The sequence below is a fragment of the Gigantopelta aegis genome, chromosome 9, assembly GCF_016097555.1.
Source record: "Gigantopelta aegis isolate Gae_Host chromosome 9, Gae_host_genome, whole genome shotgun sequence".
Classification (NCBI taxonomy): domain Eukaryota; kingdom Metazoa; phylum Mollusca; class Gastropoda; order Neomphalida; family Peltospiridae; genus Gigantopelta; species Gigantopelta aegis.
In genome coordinates this window covers 32946437-32968898 of record NC_054707.1, presented here as the reverse complement: position 1 = coordinate 32968898, position 22462 = coordinate 32946437, and the positions used below count along the sequence as shown (strand labels likewise).

The window sequence follows — 22462 nt, the reverse complement described above, 5'->3', positions numbered from 1 at the left end:
TACAGCAAGCTACCATGAGACCCTGTGTAACTACAAGAGCAGGTTATATCTCTTCCACCAAGTCATATGATAATAAGAATAATTTATGTCCATGTGTGGATCCATTAGAAGTTCAAGCACACTGTCCTAGGCAAATAATGTGCCAGCCTACATGGACTGTCTGTCCAGAAAACGTTCGTATTCACTTTCCAATGTCCTGGACAGCACCTACTGGAGTTTTTTTTATATACCTGCCATGGAGCATGTGATCTACATCAACCCACTGAAAGTACCACATTTAACACTTTCTAGCAAAACACAATTCAATACTCTAGCTATGAAAAAACATTGAGTACCACAGCAACCCACTAGCACTAGAATACAGATTAATAGGTACATGGATACCGATGGCCTGGAACTGAAGCAGTTGCAAGTACCACGACTCACTGATCCACCCTTGGAGACGTGCAAGTGCTTTTTCTCCTGTGTCATGAAACCAATCTTTGTTATATACCTTTCAAAGTAATAATATTTCATCTTTCTTTTTTTTCCCCACACAATAACCAAACATTAGTGAGTGAAAATGTGCAAATACCCAACATCAGCAATCAATGTGTGAATATGTTAAACTGTGAACCTAATACTACTAACAGCCTGGGAAATATAGCAGATATTTTAAGGAGATATAACTGATATGTACAGAAACTCGAACATTATTATAAATGTTTTTTTTTTTACATCTGTGGGGCAGGATATAGCCCACTTGTAAAGGCTGTGGTATGTGCTATCCTGTCTGTGGGATGGTGCATATAAAATATTCCTTGCTACTAATGAAAAAATGTAATAAGGTTTCCTCTCTAAAACTATAAGTCAGAATTACCCAATTTTTCACATCCAAATAGCAGACGATTAATAATTCAATGTGCTCTAGTGGTGTCGTTAAACAAAACAAACTTTATCTTTTTACCTCTGCTTTAGGTTGTTAAAAATGTATTTGCATTGTACTGATAACACAATTGAAAGCGTTGTCAAAAATGGGACATTATATTTCTTCAAACTTGTAGCATGTGTATCGATCATATTACTAAGTTTACACTTTCTTTTTGTATCAAAAACAAGATCAGATTTCCTTCTGCATAAGTAAACTGTTTTATTTTGTATCAAAAACAAGATCAGATTTCCTTCTGCATAAGTAAACTGTTTTATTTTGTTTTAACAAAAGTTTTTTAAATTGTATATTATTAACATAACCAACACACATTAGAATGCTTTCAGTAAATTAATTTAAAAAAACTATGAAACACATTGCAAAATCAGTTAATATGAACAACACTTGACACAAAATTTCCATACTTGATTTGTATCCTGAAATATTAAAAATCAACAAATTAACTGCACCAAGACTAGAAAACAGAATGTGGTTTGATATATCTAACTTAGAATGGTAATATATTTTGGCATCTCAATTAATTTGATATTGCAGTTGCTCAATACCCATTATTTTAATTTTTCCAAACAATTCTTTCAATTCTAGTAAAATCTCTATGAACTGTTTATGAAACAAAAGATAAGGCAATTTTTATATAAAGTATTTAATAAAATTGGTTTGAACCCCCCCCCCCCCCCCCCCGCAATATTTCAGTATTTAATTTACAAATTTTGTACAGTTCATTGACAACTACAACAGCAGGATAAAGATAAATCATTAACGTAATTATTTTTTTCTCTCATATTCATACTAATTTCAGATTTAATTTAGAAAAACAGGCTTTTTCAGTGTGTCGTCTATTTGTCTCTCATGAAATAAGTATACTCAACACAATTAAGTAAGGTTCAGTAGATATTGTTGGCATTTGTTTTTAAAATATGGTAAAAAATACAGTTTCATCCTTTGTAGTGTCAACATTGTTGCATTACATTAATACTTACTGATTTATGTATTAATTTATAGCCGACAACTTGACAAAAATCAATGTATGTAACAACTCGTAGACGAATGTGCATTTTGGTAGTTTTTATAAATACACTAAAAATCCACCATGTGCAAGATTTTTGTCTGTCACATTTCAGATTTGACTGAAACAATGTTTGGAAGTCACCTGTGATCAAAACGTGCTGAAACAATATAACAACACTGACCCTTAATTAATTTTGTTGAGTATAATAACTTAAAATGCAGGCTGTTTAGTACATGTTCTATGAAGTCCAGTAATGGAAACTTACTTTAGCTGGAGGAAGCTGGAATTGAACTGGAGGCCCATCTGATACTGAGCTGTCTGAACCACCATCACTGAAAGTAAGTAAAACTAGCACCGTGAATAAATAATGCTGGACATTTTCATAATCTTCTATATCCAGTTATTCCTAGGTTTTCAGCAGTAATAAATCATAACAGTAATGGCTTCTAAACACTGTTCGTTATTAAAACTATGGAAAAATATAAGATTATCGTTGTTTACAATATGAAATTTCATGTTTATGTTTTTCATGGCACTTATGAGTTCAAACAGTGTGAACACTGCTGAGAAAGATACACAAATAATGATGTCACTTTAACATAGGAGTATACATTGTTAGCATCCATGGGTTGTTAGTATCCATTGTGGCTTTTAGTATTCAGAACAAATATATAGATGTACATGTATAATTATAAAAGTTAATACAAGTATTAAAAAGGTATTAAGACTATAAGCTTAGATCATTTGTGAAATGATTTTTAAATATGGTTTGAAATATGATTAAAATCTGATTTTACTGTTCACTCTGGCTTATCTTCTGTTAGTAAACATGACACGAACCAAAACCATTTAATGCTCAAATAATACACTGTCATGAACAGTCATTTCAAATTACTCAAGCTTTTGGCAGATTTATTCCAGCAGTGCTTTGATCGGCCGAATGAAATGTCATCTGATAACAGGACACAGAGTAAAGACTCTAAGATATGATATTGGATATTTTCCCAAGTTTTGTGCAGTAATGAAATTGTTAAATTCTAATCATTAGAAAGTAGTAACCTTGATTCAAGGTCAGATGAATAGTCACTGAAGTCAATTTCTTCGGTAGGACTCAATCCTTCCTTCTCCATCTTGGCTAAGATCTCCATTCGCAGTTTGTCCTCCAAGTTGGAAAGAATATGAACACACTAATAACAAAAGAAGAAAAAAAAGTTAATGATAAACATTATTTGAATCCTTCACAAATCTCAAGTGGTCAAATCCAAAAATGCAAAAAATACAAGAAATTTCAAAAGGTCAATTATATTTAGTATATTAAGGTTTATCAAATATTTATTATTATTTTCATCCACATAGGCAAGGCAAAATGTATTATTTTGTATAAAAAACTAGAAATTGAAAATACCCAGTTAACATTTATTTATTTAATAAATATATAAAACACATACAAGTTTTCTTAACCTTGACTATAAGAAATGTCAAATAACTGACAAAACGCCTACTACTTCAAACTATTTAGGGAACACTAATTATTGCATGCAAATTATATAATCACACCACTTGTTTAAATGTGTTAGATTATTTCCAATATATACACCATGACTGGTATATCAAGTTTTATGTGTCTTGTAAAACACTTAAAAATATGTATAGCCAATCTGGTGTAAGCTGTGTGGTAACAGTAGGTTTCCTCTCTAAGACTAGGCTAGGTATCACAATAGTCATGTGAAAGAAACCTAACGGCCACTTATTAAACAAAGTGTTTCAATGCCATTGAACATTCCAGTTTGTTTCTGTTCAGCTGAACAGAATTCAAACAAATGCTATAAACTGTACCCTAAACTATTTGTATCTATGGTTTAAATACTAAAAACAATAAATAAGATTTTTGTTTGACAACATAAACATGCAAAGTATAAAATTAAAACCCCCAAAACAAAACAACTATAGATACACATGCAAAATCCTAGAAATACCTAATATAAATCTAAATATTTAAAGTTATATCCTGCATGCACTTAACACAGAACCTTCACTAGAAAACATTAAAACCCGAACATTACAATTTTGCCCTCACATTGTGTAACCACCAACAATTAATTTCTTTTGACCCAAGTCATTAACATATTTTCTTGATTTTGCAAGCCATTACAAATACATGTATGTCTGATAATACATGTAACAGCAAATACATGTGCATGCATGACAATACAATGTTAAATTATCTACAAACATAAATTAATATGCAATTTATTCATCTTTAAAAACTTTTTTTTTTTTTTTAAATATAAGTTCTTGTGACATGCAGATATCATTTGTGGATATAATAAGAAGAAATTAAATGTCAGGGAAATGGGAAACATTTCTGTTGAGGTAAGAAGGATGAGCACAATCCTGATATATAATGAAATTGATTACAAATAATAATTTCTTGTAAGTGAAAGTGTCAGGCTTTAAAGAAATAAAAAAATAATGAAGCAGTGAAATAAATACATCTTGCACAAATAAAAGTAAATTATATTGTTTTGTTTGGAGAAAGAATATATTAAATGTTTTAAAACCCCCCCCAAAAAACCCTTTTATTTTCAAAGGTATCTATATCTATTAAATATTAAAAACAGAAATGCATAATACTGTAATTTGATTAATGATTTTTGAAATTTACTGAAATATAGTAATTAACATTTAACATGTAATTATTTTTAAAAATACATTTATGTATAAACTGAATTTTCCCACCTAGTAAATCAAAATGTTTATGATGCTCGTTAGTATTTCACTTTTATTAATACTTTTTAAAAGATAGGATAGTAGATAAAAAAAGGATGGAAAGTTCAATAATGAATAAGTGCAATGTGACAAAAGAATGTTCAAATTACCATTAATACCAGATGAAAAATCTCAGCATATTATGGAAGAAAAGAACAAAAGTAATCAAATAACATTATGGTTTACTCAATGAAAAACGTTTTTAAGATGAACTGCTAGTAGTATACTAACTCAAAGAACAGTGTTGAATATTGAATATTGATCTATTCATAGTAAAGTAATAAACTGTAATTGAAATTTGCAGTGAAGCTAAAGAATATGTGAACACACTTTTAAAACACTGCCACAAATACTTACAGTGCCTATGACATACCCATAAGGAGTATATTCAAAAATTTTAAAAACATATTATTCATCATTCTTATTTGGCCACCTATCTTGTCAAGTACCTAATCTAATTCAAACTAACCTACCGGAATGTGACATAGCCCAGTAGTAAGATGCTCGCCTGATCTAGAGTTGATTCCCATCGGTGGGCCCATTGGGCTATTTGTTGTTCTAGCCAGTGCACCACGACTGGTATATATCAAAAGCTGTGGTATGATGCATATAAAATATCCCTTGCTACTGGTAGTACTAAACCAAATAACTTCCGGCTGGGTCAAAGTTCGAGGTGCACCGAACTTTTGATAGAGAAGTGAACACCACAAGTCCTGTGATTGGTTATAAATGTGAGTGTGTTGGTTGTAAAATATAATAGTTTCATCTGGGTAAAAAAAAATATCAATTTTATTTCATCTAGTACCAGTGTGTCAAGTAGCCTTGTGCTTGAAACGTATGGGGTACCTGTAAAAAACAGTACTCGAATTTTGTGCGGAACTAGGGTTAGTCATAGACGCTACCCATTATCTCAGAAACAAGCAGCTTGACCCCCAATTTTTTCTGATTCACTTTAAGTGTGAGGGGTGGTAGTATTTATATCCGTGGCGTTTATGTCAATTGATACGCTGCAGGTAGGAGTTTTAGTCACATATGTTACTATTGTCGTCTATGGGATTTGATTTGGTAGTATACATCCTACTAATGGAAAAATGTAGTGTGTTTCCCCTCTAAGACTATATGTCAAAATTACCAAATATTTGACATCCAATAGCCGATGATTAATTAATCAATGTGCTAGATGGTGTTGTTAAACAAAACAAACTTAAACAAAACAAACTTTTTTCTTCTTTTTTTGGTGCATATAAAAGATCCATTGCTGCTAATCAAAAAGAGTAGCCCATGAAGAGGAAGCAGGAGTTTCCTCATTATTTGTATGGTCCTTAACCATATAACCATATGTCTAATGCTATATAACAATAAATAAAAATGTTGAGTCTGTCATTAAATAACACACTTCTTCCTTTTTTTTTTAACAGCTTCAAGATGCTCTCTCACATGACTGCTTTATACCAGGTTTTGGTTGTTTTTTTTGTTGCTTTATATCAGGTTCGATTTTGCCAACATGTTAAAGACATGTTAAACCAATTTTATTCTCTTCTCCTTTTCTGTACTGGGCTAACAAAATATGTTTACCAGTTTGGAGATTATGTATACAATATTGTGAAATGTGTCCATAACAACTGAGAGGTTTCTGTCACCACCGGACAAGACATCACACAATGGAGAGCAAAATTTCTTAGTTGCTATTTACAACAAAGAATAATATTAAACAGCTGATGCAAGAAAACAGTTGATGAATAAATCACACCATCACACAGTTAGTGTACATATAAAATTAGATACTGAACAATACCAACACAGTTTTCATTCACTGAACTTCATGCAATACGATAAATGTAAGAATTTGAAACCCATCCCAAATGATGCACAAATAACCAGATAGCTTACATATAAATCAGTCTACAAATTTAACAAGATTCTATGCTTCCACAAATCCATGATTGTGGATCAGGGCCTCATTCCAATAAGTGTTCTCAGCACTAAGATCACCTTAAGTGCATAACTACCTTATAAACTTAAAGTGATCTTAGCTCTAAGATCACTTCATGGAACAAGGCCCTGAAGCATAAGGTCATAAGATGAACTTCCAAAATATCTATACTGTCATTTCCATGATTTTAGTGGAATCCTTAAAAAAAAAAAAAAAAAATCCCCAAATTCAATGCCAACAAAAATATGCTTATTATAGCAATTTCATAGTGTAACACAATATTAGAGTTTAATGAATTAAAGACACTTCTTAGAATAATCACCAGCATCTTACTTATGACATACCAACAACAAATATAATGAGAATCATAATACAAACTTTAAAGAATGAAATTGTTATTGTGAAATAAAAATACACTCCAAATATGTGATATGCTGGATTAGTTAAGCTTGACAGGCAACCATGAATCAGAATATAAAACTTATCACACAAGCGAAAAACCCCACAGCATCCAATATAGAAAACAGAAACCTTACTTTGCTGTTATCAGGATCGCAGTAGTCCAGTAGGGTATCACAGAAATGGTATCCCAGGGCCTCGTAGTCGGCCATTGAGAAATGGAAACCTTTCTTCTTTCCTAGCGATGACCCACAGAATGTTGCCTGGGAATTATTTAATTAATAAACAAATTACTAGTGTACACATTGACTGGGTTTCAATTGGAACAAACCACTGAGAAACCGACATGATTTAAAACTGTCTTTGCAGACTGTAGTTTATAAAAAGAACAAACATTCTGAGAGCATTGTTTAAACAATATAATTATGTCCCCTATAAGGCCCTACAAATTTTTGTATCTCCTAAATTCAAGGGCCATAACTCTGTGTAAAAAGGGTAAATTCCCATGAAAGTCAAAATTGATCTGGCCATAACTTTGTCTAAAACATATATGGGTATATTCTCATGAAACTTAAACATGATCTGTAAGACTACATGATAAAGCTATGTATAAAATGTACATATACATCTTGAGGCATTGCAAAAAGTCTGGAAAACTATGTGGAACAGACAGACAGACAGACGGATGGACAGGACAGAAATAAGGACGGACAGACAGAAAGATGGAGGTAAAAATCTTTATTCTCACACGGTTAAACCTATATTCTCACATGGTTAGACCAGCAGATGACAAAAAATGAGGAAAAAAAATCACTCTGCTTGAAACATACTAAATAATTGACCACATTACGTACCTCCATTGTGTAGCTATTCATTATGCCCATGTTCCACATGACAATTCTTCCAGTTCCTTCTTTACTCTTTTGAACTTTGAACTTGCAGTGATCAAAACTGAACTGAAACAGGAATTAGAAAAGGATAATTAAAGGCGACCGGACACCAAACCATATATATGGCGTAATGAATTGTTTGCCGTCATAAACCACAACACGCAACTACCACACTCCCCTTATTGACTAAGTTAAGCGTGCCAGTCTTGGTTGGGTTTTTTTTTGATGAGCTAGACCCGTGACGTCATCGATGAGAGGAAAACTGAAGAAACTACCAAGCAGCATGGACGAACTTAGCGATTCGAGTGACGAAGAATTGTGTCCAGCTTGTGCTAATGGCATCAAACCGTATCAGTTTGAACCACTTATCAGAGAGTGTCCCTAATCCTGGAAATGTTGTCTTAGACGAAAATTCGGATGAATCAACTGCCGACGAAGACGAGGAAGCCACACGGTCATAGACTAGCATACAAGCATTTTTTAAAACATATTTTTTTATGATATTTTTAATGTAAACTGAAGCAAATGGACCTAATTAGAAGAAAAGCACACAAAATTTAATAATATTTCATCATAAATCTTGTTCAGCATAGATGTAAATATGACACGTCAGTGGATATTCCATAGGCCGATTTCGCAAATTTGCAAAAAGTGTCCCCTCCTCACCAAAGCAAGATATAATAATTTAACAAAAAAAATTGTTCTCTTATAAACTAGTTACCCTCCAAGTTTTAATGTGTTTGGTTACACCGTGTATTTTTAATTATTAAGAAAATGTGTTACCAGTCTGCGGAAACTGTCCACAGCCGGGTACAGAAACACAGAAATGTTGGAAAATAGTATAGTGTTGCCACATACTGACAATCACTTTACAACTAATATGTCTTATCGACAATATTATTATGTAGTCTTTGCATTTATTAATATAAAATACAACAGGCCTATAGCAACTGGGGAGGGGCGGGCCTAGGGGCTTGTTCTCCATCACACACTCTAGGATGAAAATGCATGTTTTAAATGTTCACTACTTTGCACATTCTTTATCACATTAATTTTTGCCATTGTAACCAAAATCTGATGTAGAGTTTATACCCGGTCCGTCAGTGACCCCCCCCCCCCCCCCCCCCCCCCCCCCCCCCCCCCCACCCCCCACCCCCCCCCCCCCCCCCCCCCCCCCCCCCCCCACCCCCCCCCCCCCCCCCAAGTCGTTCCTACGGGCATGTAAAAACTAAATATATTCAAAGGAGTATATTGGGTGGTTATTGGTTTAAAATGTTTTTTTTTATTGAACATTTTATTTCATGCACTTTTATAAATTTTAAACAGCAATTATGTTACTATAATCTATCGAAAAAAATAATTATATATATATATATAATTATATATATATATATATATATATATATATATATATATATATATATATATACATACATACATTAATATCTGAGATGTTTTAGTACATACATGTAAGTTTACCCTCCGCACCCTCTGGCAGAAACCCAGGGTAGGTATTAAAATAATTATTTGGTGTAGAGTATTTTTAATATGACATACAGAAAGCATTGAAAAGTACAATTTTATTATGCTTTAATAATCGACATTAACTTTAAAACTAACAAACCATCATTCCTTCTGGCCACAGTACATATGTTGTTCCTGCCAAAGTGTTAGCATTTTAATTTTAATGACAATATACTGAACTGACTATAAACATTGTTAACTAACGTAATAATTCAAGTTTTGAAGGTGTTGTGTTATAAGGTTAACAAACCAACTAGATCAAGAGATGTTAGTATGGAGTCGTTATGGGCTGTCGGTGAAAATTAATTTGGTAATTATAGGTAAATAAATGTGAAGTTTAAATATTCGTATGTGAACAAATTGAAATACCTTTATTTAATGTATATCTTAAGTACATACTTGTTTTAATGTTCACATTGTAAATGTACCATAACCTGCTGTATTTAGTTGGTGTAAAGCCCGTTCGACGACAATAATGCGTCCATGTTTTAAAACAACTTTCAATTTTTTGGCAAATCAAAACCATGATGTTGGCCGTTTCTTGGGATGCATTGCTGTTATTGTTGCAGTTAAACACTGTGCAGTTAACCATCATATAATTACGTCGACAGTATATAATAACACTAATTATCTTGTAAATTAAATTTCCGATAAACCAGGAGACAAAAAAAAAAAAAGACGACTAAAAGGCACAATCAAAGAATCAACACGTGTACCGGTATTGCTTGGTAACTCTCACCGATGACGTATTGCCTCGGTTTCGTTCAGATCTATGCATAATCCCGCCCACTTCTGTTTTTACCCCAAACCTAAGACGCGCAGCTGACCGGGGCCTCGCAGCGAGCCGGGCGTTAGAGTAATGCGGTCTTTGACACTAACTTAATCCATTACACACTACATGTCTTTTGGTGTCCGGTCTCCTTTAAGTTAATATCAAATGAGGATTCTGAAAATAATAATTTGTAAAAATTTGAGCCTCCATAGGATTAAACATACATTCATCCATTCCCAATGAAAATGCTGCATTATTTTGAAGAAAACTGGAGTTATGTTTTCCGCCCTTAATACTATATGATATTGTTATGATGATGAACAATGGACATTCTATCATGATTATCATGACATACTGAGACAAAAGTTAGGCTTTATTCAATCGGATATCTTTTATATGCTGGGGCGGAGTTGGAACTGGGATGGGGGGGAAATAGTGGATGTGTGACAGTAAACATTACTGCCCTTCTGGCTTGAAGTTGAAACCCACATGGAGTTTGTATCTGAACCCCAAGCCACACACCAGGCTCCGTATTCATAAACACACTTAAGTCAATGTATGTTACCTAAATACATACTTAAAGTACATAGATAAGTATCATACATTAACTGAAGTATGTTTATGAATATGGAGCCTGGGGAAGAATGTATCGACTGATTCCAACACAGTCTATTTAACTCTTAAGAGAGAATAATTACCGCAGCGAGAACATTCTATCCTGACAATTATACACAAGCTCATTACAACATTTACTACATGAGTGTCACATGTATAATAGTGTGGCAGATCATATGATAATAATAATTCTCACCTTATCTGGTGCATTTTTGTTCAGCATGCAAGGAAATATCCGTTCCCGCAGACGGCGCTGAGGATTGTGGCGGTTCTCGCAGCCATAGATGAAGACATTGTTCTTCCGACTGTGTCCATGCAAATCACAATACACAACTATCTCTCTCTCTTGCAACAACCTATTTTTATAATGAAAAAAACCCATCCATTACTTTTAGTGTTCTAGGTAATAGTAAAGTGCAAGTGAAAACGTAATCTCTTTAACTAAATAGAAACTTTATATGTTTTATATTCATATTAACAGTAACTGTTAATATGAATATAAAACATTAAGTCTGGTGAGATATGGTTTGAAAAGTAACATTTATGAAAACGTGCATTAAAAAACATTAGCCACCGAAATAATGAGCAGTAATTACGTCTTACTAGAAAGATCATTGTAGGTATTTCATTTTTATTTTTGTTATTCTTGTTTTAATGGGGCAGATATGTGAAAAAGATGTTCACTTTTTTTGTACTATATAGCTGTTAGTTTGTAATTAGGCTTTTTTTTAATGTTCTGTAAATGCGACTATCTTTAAATTCAAGATGGTGGCTAACCAGTCTGTCAGACTTCTTGGATGCATAACTTTTTTTTAAATTAGTAGACCAAAATACCCCTATATACGAAATTTGACACTTTCTGCCAGATATGAACATGTTGGTAATTTTATTTTTTTACATGTTTGCCCCATTTGAACATTCAAAACACCACATAATTATAGGCTATCAGCTATCTACTATAAAAAGAACTGTTTTAGTGAACAGTGACCTAAAGTAGACATGGCACAATTCTGTGCTATAATATGCCACTAAACTGCTACTATCAACATATTGCCACTGTCACCTTCTGATCATGTTTTTGGTATGCCACACAGAAGGGTACGAGTCTTTGAGCACAGTCTTATAGTTTCTGTTGAGATCACGACCTGTGAGTGAGCACCGGTAATTGCCGACAATCACGCCATCTGGATTCATCATGGGAACAATCTTGAAGATGAATGTATCTCTCAGCAGCTGTAAACATTATGTAACAAAAAACATTTATTTTCATATGAACCAATTTACGATTTGTGTTTGCATCCATAAAATGATGATAATATTTAATAACAATAACACATAGTCTAGTGTTTTATTAATACTGGTAATTTAATTATGGACTTTAATGACACGAAAAGTGGTTTTCTTCTATTCTTGTACCTAGCATAGTAAATACTGAAAAATTATACACTGCTACACTGTTTTACAATTCAAATACTAGTAATTAAGATCTATTTTGAAAAATCAAAAGTAATGCGTGGGACCCGCCTCGGCGATAAAGTGGTTAAGCCATCGGACTTAAGATTGGTAGGTACAGAGTTCACCTCCTGATACCGTCTCCCACCCAGAGCGAGTTTAACGACTCAATGGGTAGGTGTAAGGCCACTACACCAATTTCTCTCTCACTAACCACTAACCCAATGTCCTGGACAGACAGCCTGGATAGCCGAGGTGTGTGCCCAGGACAGCATGATTGAACCTTAATTACATACAAGCCAGGAAATAAGTTTAAACACAGTCGGAGTGATGTTATTTGGGTTAGACAAATACAATCCTTTCATTCATTCTACCTATACCATAGTTTGACACCCAATAGCCGATGTATTTTTCATGCTGGGGGTGTCGTTAAACATTAATTAATTCATTAATTCCATTCTAATTGATACATTAATGCATGAAGTTGAGACATAATTGGGCCCTCCCTTCTTCACCTCGTTATAATATAAAATATCTGCTCTTGTTCCTTCTCTGAAGATAATGGTTTAGCACACTCACTTTGGCATCAGCAGAATGTCCAGTGAGGTAGTCTAGGAAGCCCTTCATCATAAAACTAGCATTGCTTTCACCAGGGTGTACACGAGATGTCAGAACCACAGCTTTCTTGTGCTACAAATATAACATACACATGACACTTTATTAAATATATTAAACAAACATAACATGTACATTTTATAAATTATAAATAGTATACTAAGAATATATTATAACTAAAATAAATAGAAAAAGTATTCTAATATGTAATATGATTGGCGTGCCATGGCTAATATCAGTTATTGGTAAGATTTCTAATTAGGAAATTAGAATATAAAAATTGTTAAAGGGAGATAATTTAATAAAAAATTCTGTGACAATTCACCAATGCTAAAGATAGCATGTGAAAACTGTTCCTGCTAGCTTCAACTCAGTCTCTAAATACTGTATAATACTTTATTTTCGTGTGGAATTTATTTTCGCGTTTTTCGTGTGTAAATGAAATTCATGAAAATATATTCCACGCGAAAATAAACTTTTTATAAAGGCCGACAAAAAAAAAGAAAAAAAAGTAGTCTTGTTCAACTATACCACATTAGTTTCCGATGTACGAGGCTAGTAGTATTATTAGTAACAAAGTGGTGCTCCCTCCTGTCACGGAATAAACCACAAAAGCTGTTTAAAACTTTAAATCAAGAACACGATTGTAAGTACATACATGATAATAAAACAATACTAACAATAAAAAGCTTTCTGCTGTTTTCCTTCGCATGTACTAGCGATCAGTTCATCGGACAGACTACACGTGTTCAATGACGGAAGTAAACGTGCATTATCACAGTATATTAAACATGTGGAAGTGAAAAATTCCGGACTGGGCTATGTTCAGATGTTTCACAATTTTATTTTTATTTTTGGCCTGTTAGCCAATCACAAACCATTTTGAACTAGTATTTTGACCGCAATAAATAATATTTTAAACAAACTTAAGTTACTGAGTACTAGTAGCTTGTGCCTTCAAATTTCGTTTCGTTTTCGGTTTTTGTTTTTATAACAATTATAAGGATTAAGAAAAACTGCACACGGTAAGCACCTTCTGTAAGCTTATTAACTTGTAAACAATAAAGTCTTGATTGGTTAAAGCAGGAAAACTATTGTTTTATGTGTATAGCACTCGTGTGTACATGTAGGATTAGTTCTACAGATTAGCGTAACAACTGGCAAAACTAAGTTCCATTTTTAAAACAAAATTATTGACATCTGTACTTCGTTTTTTTATTGATGGGGGGTTGGGGGATTCGCAAATTGATCCATTTTCATTAAATCGCGAAAATTTGATCCCGCGAAAATAAAGTATTATACAGTAGATAATGACAGTGATTACAAAATTAATATTAAAGCACTTTGCAATTAAATCAATTAAGTTTGCAGTATACTTAAACAATATTTGATTGTGTATTGGAGAACATTTACCTAGAACTAGCACAATATATGTGAATGTTTAGATTTAATTTTAATACAGAATAAAAAGCTCTTCAAATTACCTTAATATCTTCTGGGTTAGTGGACGGTGAAGTGATAGTGAGCACATACACCAGGTTTCCAGCAAGTGTTCGACACAAAACTCTCTGCTTGCAAATCTGAGATTTCATTGGATCGTTTGCGAGCTCCAGCAAATAATCCTGATATAAAGAAAAAGAAATATGACCATCAAAAGTTTATTAAACACAAAACTCAGTATGCATTTATAGCATCCATAAAATTATCTTTTGTCAGTAATTTGAAGTCGGTTTGACATATAGATATAAATATAAATAAAAAAGTTTAGGATATAACAAATATTTATTATTCATAGTTCAAGATATTCAGGGAAATATAACCAGTATGACCCACGTATGTCATAAAGATTTCAAGTGTCGCCTCTTCTTAGTTACGTTCGAAACTTTTTGACATGGTCCTAATATTTTGAATAATGTGGACAATAAAGAAATTATTATACTCGTTTGTGAATTGTACTGATTTTACGAAACTCGTGTCAGGATTCGTGTATTACCCTCATTCTCATTCAGTTAATACAATAATCCTGACACTCGTTTCGTAAAATCAGTATGACACACAAGCTTGCATAATAATTTCTATTTACACCCTATTATTTGTGAATTAAATTTTATCAACAATTAAAATAAAATAATAAAACAATAAAAAAGACATTTTGTTTACTGTAATTATAACCATGCAGAGAAGAAAAAATAGTACAAAATATTTACATTCTTTAGGGTATTACTTTACACCATTATAAAATATATAAAAAACTGAAAGCACATTTTCCATATTTGATTAAAATTAACCTTTTGTGGGTTGATTTTGTGCATGATGAAAGGAACAGACTACACACATGTCCGTTAGGTACCAGTTATTTTATCTATATTCAACTTGCTTTTGGCCATTTGATAAGTTTTGAAAAATTAATAGCCACTCATCAGTGTTCGAGATTAACGATATCCCGATATCCTGGGGATACCAAAATTTAATTTTGGATACCAGACTTCAATAACCCAGTATCCCACCAGGATACTAATGTAATGTAACATTGTTGGGTTTTTTTAATCGCTGAAACAATGTACGTCGGTCATTTACTGAAGTTAGGTAACAGTATTTTCGAGCTCGTATCCAGTCTAATGCTATGCCGTAACAATATCTCACCCAGCTCATACCCAGTCTAATGCTACACTGGAGCAATAGTGAGGTAGCAATAGACTGGGAACCGCTAAGTCGCTATTGTTTTTGTTGGATGTTTCCTCCCTTCAAATTTTATTTGAGATATTGATTCCACATATGCAGGAAATTGATACAGGTAGGTTTATCATTAGTAATGTCAGAAACACTTATAGATTACTGCTAAATATTAATTTATGTCAGTATTACGCAAAAATAGATGCAGAAAATCTTTCTGCAGATTCTGTTTAATTGCCAAGTTCACAAATTCCACGATTTCGATTGCGGCGTAGCAATAGACTGGGAACGAGAACAGTGTCGTCTAAGTTTAGTACGATGTTATTTATGAATTTCATTTAAGTGGGATACTAAATTCTCAGGTGGGATACCAGTTTTTGAAATGTTAGTATCCAGCTGGGATACTGCCCAAAATTTTAAATCTCAAACACTGCTCATGTAGTATTCTCTATGTGGCAAACATTACAAATGTGTTACCTGCAAGTTTGTGTAGGTGTATGGGTAACAATGTGCGAAGTAGACAGTATCATAGTTGTGGTTCATCACCACTGAAAATGACAGAGAGTAGAATGGGCGGTCTCCTCTGGCAGTCTCATACCTACAAAAACAAACAGTTAAATGGACTTCCTTTAGTTTGTTTTGTTTAGAATATCAGATATATTCATTGTGTTTCTGGTCATCTCATGATTTTAGTAGCTCAAATTTTATTTTATTCCCTAAAATATATATATTATATACAGACACTGATATTCTGAATAAGAAATATATTAATGTATAAAATTTAATAATTAAAAAGGTTCTGTTAATCAGAAACAATGGCTGCAAACCCAACTAAAAACACAACATTAAAAAACAAAACAAGAGAGTTATTGGGCTACAATTTAGTCAGTAGTAGATAATTAATTAAAGGGACATACCCTAGTTTTTAAACACTAAGGCATATTTTTGACTATTATAGTCATTTTTGATAACTGAAATCATACTTATATTATCAATCTCCGTACATTTGAAGTGTTTTTGGTCATCCTGGTGTTTTTAATATCACAAAATGCATTTCTCATAATTTTAAAAATACATGTGCATCTGAGAAGTAACAGTTATGGAATCGAGGTTTAGTCTATTTTTAAAGGGTATTTCACCATTTCAAAGTAACAGACTCATGTTTCACTCAATTGTAACTTTATCCAAATATGTTACAGGTTTGTAGATTAACTAAACTTAGTGTTAATTTTCACAGGTTGAAACAATGGTCTGTTTCTTTAAATTTTAAAACTTCAATAAAAATAACAAAGTTCCCAAATATATATCTATTAGTTTGTGAAGGTTGTCCCAGAGAATCATGGTATCAAGTTTCAGAAACTATTCAATCAAAACTCTTGAAGATCTATGCACTTTCCTCAACACTATTAAAAATATGACTTTTAAAATGAAAGTACAGATTATTAGATCAAGCCTCGGTAAAAGTCTCATCAAAGAATAAGGCCCAGTTCGTATTTTATTTAGCTGCTGGATGGACTCACTTAAGGTTGTTCCTGTAGTACTTGATGTCAAACCCCGTCCTCACCCAACCGATCTTCTTCTGTAGTGCATCCTTTTCACTGTACATCACGGGCTTCATTCCACAGTTGTATAAACTGTCAGACTGAAAAACACAAATTGCTTAAAATCAATAAAGTATGTACATTCTGAGCAGGGTTCATGCATTATGAATGAAGAGTGTACAAGGTGGGAGGGCAGTTCACCGACAAAGTAAATACAGTGAAACCCCGCTATTTAGACCGCCCATGGGACTCAATAAATATGGTCTTATTAGCGGGATTGTCTTATTAGTGGGTTATTATCATTTTAAGTTGATTCCAAATTATGTACAATTATAACATAAGAAATAGATTGCAAATATCATTTATTTGAATATTTGAATCGGTGAGCCCTGAAACAGAATTAAAAACTAATGTCAATATGAATTTATGAATACCGAATATTAGTCAAATTATTTGAAAAACGTGTCTATTGTTGACTGTTTAGAAGAACATTTGCCATTCTAATAACGTATAAAATGATATCGAAAAAGTGATAGTATGACTACGACATTCATTATTTGGCTTTGACATAACTCGCTCAAAATACACAAACTCACTCTGTCAATGCCGACTTTGTAAATAACACTTGTTTTGTTACCTATTGGATTAGTCGGTCACCTTGATGGAGCGATATACCAGTTAACACTTAGGTTTGCCCTGTCACGTTGGGATGATGGTGAATGTATATCTTCAACTAAACAATAATATACACATGTCAAGGCAACTTCAGAATAATCAGTGATCTGGGCTGGCATTAAAAGTAATTACAGTGATGTAATAAGTTACATAATTTGTATAGTCAGTGTGTTTCTTTACAATGTGTGCAGGCTTGTGGGTCACTTGACTGACTACAGTATGAAAACAACCAATCAGAGCATTACATCTGTGACTGTTTTCCGGAAACTGAAAGTACCAGTATCCTTTTATTTTTTATTTAGACAAGCTCCACAGATTAAACTAACATGATTACTCTTTGACTGTACTACCTGTCATTTGTTAACAATCGGCAAGAACAAAGACACCATTAGATGCAGGACTTTTCAACACTTGTGTAAACCAAAAATGCAGAAATTTTGCAAACATAATATGGTCACGTTCAAGGGGTCGTAATGCACTAAAAATTACTGATTTTACTGGTTGTAATCTGCAATAGCGGGGTGGTTTTAATACCTGGGTAGTTTTACCTATAAAATAATATAGAAATATTCTGGTCTTTAAAAAAGTGGTCTTAATATTGGAGTGGTCTTAATATTGGGGTGGTCGTTAGGTGGGGTTTCACTGTATACATAAAAACACAGTGAGCACTATATAAGTTAACAATCAAGGATTTTTCCAGTTTGTAACATGTTTAAAAATCCATTTCCTTCAAATTTTCATAACAGTATAATTTTGTATCCTCAAAATTGCAGATTGACATTTTTAGAATTGTTAAAAGTGGTCTAAATGTTCCTGTATGCTTTGCATAGTCAATAGTGAAACACATATTTTAAATATCATCCATTTATTATTCTAATACAACTTTCATATAAACTTTTTTTCCGTTGGTTAATTTTTGTGATAAATCGGACGATAGATGTACGCCGTCATGGGCAACCAGGATTTATTACGATGACAAATTCCGAGAACTCGTCCGATATGCTGTCACTTAGCCTCATGTGTGGTGTTTTTGTTAGTATATTAATTCCGTGTTCTCCATAATATTTAAACGTCGATATAAATAATTAATTTTTTTTTTACTAACTTCAGATGAAAATGATGTTATTGTTACTATTTTATTATTATTTTGTGCCATTGTAACTTTTAACACTTCGTTAGAAGCAATGAATGTGCACCCACCCACCCCAAGTAAGGTCTGATCACTGATCGATAGCAGCAGTCACCACCATGTGTCTTGTGGACTGCTGTTCTCAAAAGGGTACAAGCAGGTTCATCAGAAATAATTATACCACAATCTGTAAATCACCATGAATGTAAAACGTGATCTATAACAGTACATGATAAAGCTATACACAAAATGTGAGATCAATATCTTGAGGAATGGTGAAAAAAACCCATCCGGAAGACTATATGTGGGACAGACTGATGGACGAAGCCTATAGTCCCCTCCAATTGGACCGGTAGAGGACTAATAACAATGTTGATGGAAGTAAAAAGTCTAAGTTCCAGCAATATGGATAATATCTGAGCAAGTACACTGCATAATGAACTTGCCTTGATGAAGTTAACAATGCTGAATCTGTACTTGACGTTGGCCCGGGTGTTCTTCACCCGGAAGTAGAACCACTGGGTGTGTTTGTTTGTATAGAGATCGTAACGCAGTGTCAGTTCATAGTCATATTCAGCACTGGAAAAAACCAGACAACAATTGTATTATATTACTGTGTTACTTTTGTCACATGATTATCCACATAAGTCATCAAATGGTTAAAACAGTCCAGTAGTCTGTCACAGTAACTGTTACCTAAAAGGGAAACCTGCATCAGTTCTTAAAAGCAGCCAACAGTATTAGCAGACTACCTTGCACTTCTCCCAAATCATTTGGTATTCCTGATTAAAAAAGGTTTGACTACCTAGTCACATTATTACACACATGGTTCAAAATATCTTGATTGGTATCTAAGCAATATATCTCATATATATATATTGAACAAATATATACATTGTCAATTTCCATTTTTTTGGTTACAAATGCTCTTAGCAACATCATTTAAAACATGCTTATTGGGGGAAAATAATGATATTAAAATGGCTAAATTAAATAGTTCGTGTCAAATTCAATTCTGTTGTGAAACTATTTTTATTTGCCATTCGTTAAATGAAAATTATTTTTCTTGTTATATTAAGTTACTGTGAAATGAATTATTACACATTAACTGCTACAGTACATCATAAGCCAATGACAGAAATCATCTATTAACAAGACATAATCATGCCTATTTACTTTCTTATTCATAATATGACATCATACAAATCGATGACATTATTAAACTACTTTTCAGAAGTTATGAAAGCAAAGGTCTCCATATCATGACAAGCACTCATTTAGACCAAACTGTTTATACTCACACTTTGACAGCCTTAGCAAGATTGCCACTCTCAAATCTGGACTCAAACACTAGGGTCGTGTCTTCTCGAGAGTTGACATCAACACTGCATTGTTCATAAGTGTCTTTAGCACCACCAACTCTAGATCTGACAAACTAAATAAAAAATACAATGTATTTATACAATGTGTTCCCCATATCAGCATAGTCTCCATACTTCCATATCATTGTTCCCATCTGTCTGTCTGTCCGTCCCTCCCTCCCTACATCCATCCATTCACCCATCCATCCATCCACTTATCCACCAACCCAAAAACCATCCATCCATCCACCCAGCAACTCACTCATTTCATTTACTACAAAGCCTGAAAAGACATTTTCAGTTCACACAAAAGTTTGCCATATGCCTTTTTGTTCATACTTATAAGAATAAATGAAATAACAGACAATCCTTATAACTAAATTTGAAATATACTTAAAAATAAACAAGATCTTATTTTATTTTGAACTCTTTTTTTTGGATTCTAGAACAATACCGTTCAATGATACAAAGTATCAATATAAAGTGACGTCATCTTATGACGACATAATTTTTATATTCATAGAAAAATTTATAAATTTGTATTGTTAAATCTGGACCAATGGGAAGCCTTTAAACTGTAATGAATATAACAGAAATTTAATTGTTATAATGTGAAGAGAAGATTTTTACACAATTAAAAGACTACAATTAATGAACTGAAACTAAAAGACTTACAAATGTATTTTTGGGATCATAGTTAAACACGCACTGACCACCATGCTCTTCACCACGCACCATAGGAGTCCTCTCAAGGCCAGCTTTAAAAAAAAAATTGTAATAAAATTAAACAAACTACAGTGAAACATGTTTAAACCTGATCATGGCTATTTAGACAGGCTATGGTGTTTCGACGGCCGTGATTTAGAATTGACAAAATTCAGGACCATGAATTTTCGCTGGTTTTTGCAAGATTCCGGTTTGTTCAGAGTTCAATGTAACAAATTCACATGTAAGTAATTTCTTGTTATAAACTTCAAGGTGAATAGAAAATATCTAATTAGGCCAAGATTAAACATCCAATTATTGGTAAAAGAAATTTGGCCAATATTGGCAAGTTTTGTAATGAACACTGGTGACATATTATACAGGTAAATAAACATCAAATTATTACTAAAAGAAAATTGAACAATATTGGCACGTTCTGAGTCTTAATAATTAAGTCTCCAAAAATGTGAATATAACCTTAATTAATGGATGTTCGTTTCATTATAAAGATACTGTAATTATGAGCATTGGTGACATATTTTACAGGTGATGATCACATAATATAAGACATGTTGACACTTACTCTGTTTGTAGAAAGGCTCTGGTTCGGGAGGAATGTATCGTATATGAGCTACATTAGTGTCGACCACCTGCACGTCAGATGGCCATCTTGCTGCCTGCTGGGGACCGAGTTCCTTCGCAAGGGCATACAGGTTTCGGGGTTCTCGTAACCTTGGAACCTAGGGAAATACATATTAAAACACAAACGTTTACTTTCAAACAAATAAATAACTTATCTTTATATGGAAATATGAAATGTTAAAATTGCTTGAGAGGTCATCAACATTACCAGCTTGTATTTTGATTTAGCATTTAATACTTTATTATAAATAGTGACTGTAATTAACAGCAGTTCCATCATTCTGAAGGTATTTTTTTTTATACATGGTCATACAATTAACCCTACTGTGTTTTCATATTTGCCAATGTAAATTTAGTTTTACTAACAAGGCAAAAAGAGGAAACACTCCCAGGACCCCCTTCTTTCACCCCGAGCCCAGCTCAAAACATAATATTCTGTCAGTCAAACTTAATTTGTAACAGAACTTAATAAAGCTAAACACAAAATTTCAGCTATATATCTCAAGGGATTGTGAAAAAACGTGTGTCTGGGACATACAGACAGACAGACAGAGACAGGACAGGACAGGACAGAGATGAAACCTACAGCCCCTCCAGTTGGACCGGTAGAGGACTAATAAATGGTATAAATGTATGTGAATATGTGGCTAGAATAGAAATAAGTAAGTGCATTAAAGGCATAAAGCACAAATTGAAAGAGCTGCTTTTGTTTGATAATGGATAATAAATGATAATAAATGATAATAAATGATAATAAATTTTTTATGTGTATGACTGGATTATAATCATGTTAACTTTGGGATCGAGCAACAATTTGTTTTGGGCCAATT

At 33.1% G+C, this 22462-nt stretch overlaps 1 protein-coding gene across 1 annotated transcript in view; it reads right to left on the bottom strand.

Moving 5' to 3' along the window:
• The window catches only part of LOC121382364 (cytosolic carboxypeptidase 2-like), a 121191-nt gene that overhangs the window by 39520 nt on the left and 59209 nt on the right, over nucleotides 1–22462 (bottom strand). Inside the window, exons 5-18 of the mRNA XM_041511951.1 lie at nucleotides 21574–21730; nucleotides 20961–21043; nucleotides 20226–20359; nucleotides 19371–19503; nucleotides 17100–17221; nucleotides 16057–16177; nucleotides 14391–14528; nucleotides 12871–12981; nucleotides 11903–12072; nucleotides 11036–11195; nucleotides 7893–7994; nucleotides 7176–7301; nucleotides 2997–3124; nucleotides 2203–2269 (exon numbers count right to left, since the gene is read on the bottom strand). Of these exons, the coding sequence (XP_041367885.1) occupies nucleotides 2203–2269; nucleotides 2997–3124; nucleotides 7176–7301; nucleotides 7893–7994; nucleotides 11036–11195; nucleotides 11903–12072; nucleotides 12871–12981; nucleotides 14391–14528; nucleotides 16057–16177; nucleotides 17100–17221; nucleotides 19371–19503; nucleotides 20226–20359; nucleotides 20961–21043; nucleotides 21574–21730 (1752 nt within the window). The remainder of the gene's footprint in view (nucleotides 1–2202; nucleotides 2270–2996; nucleotides 3125–7175; nucleotides 7302–7892; nucleotides 7995–11035; nucleotides 11196–11902; nucleotides 12073–12870; nucleotides 12982–14390; nucleotides 14529–16056; nucleotides 16178–17099; nucleotides 17222–19370; nucleotides 19504–20225; nucleotides 20360–20960; nucleotides 21044–21573; nucleotides 21731–22462) is intronic.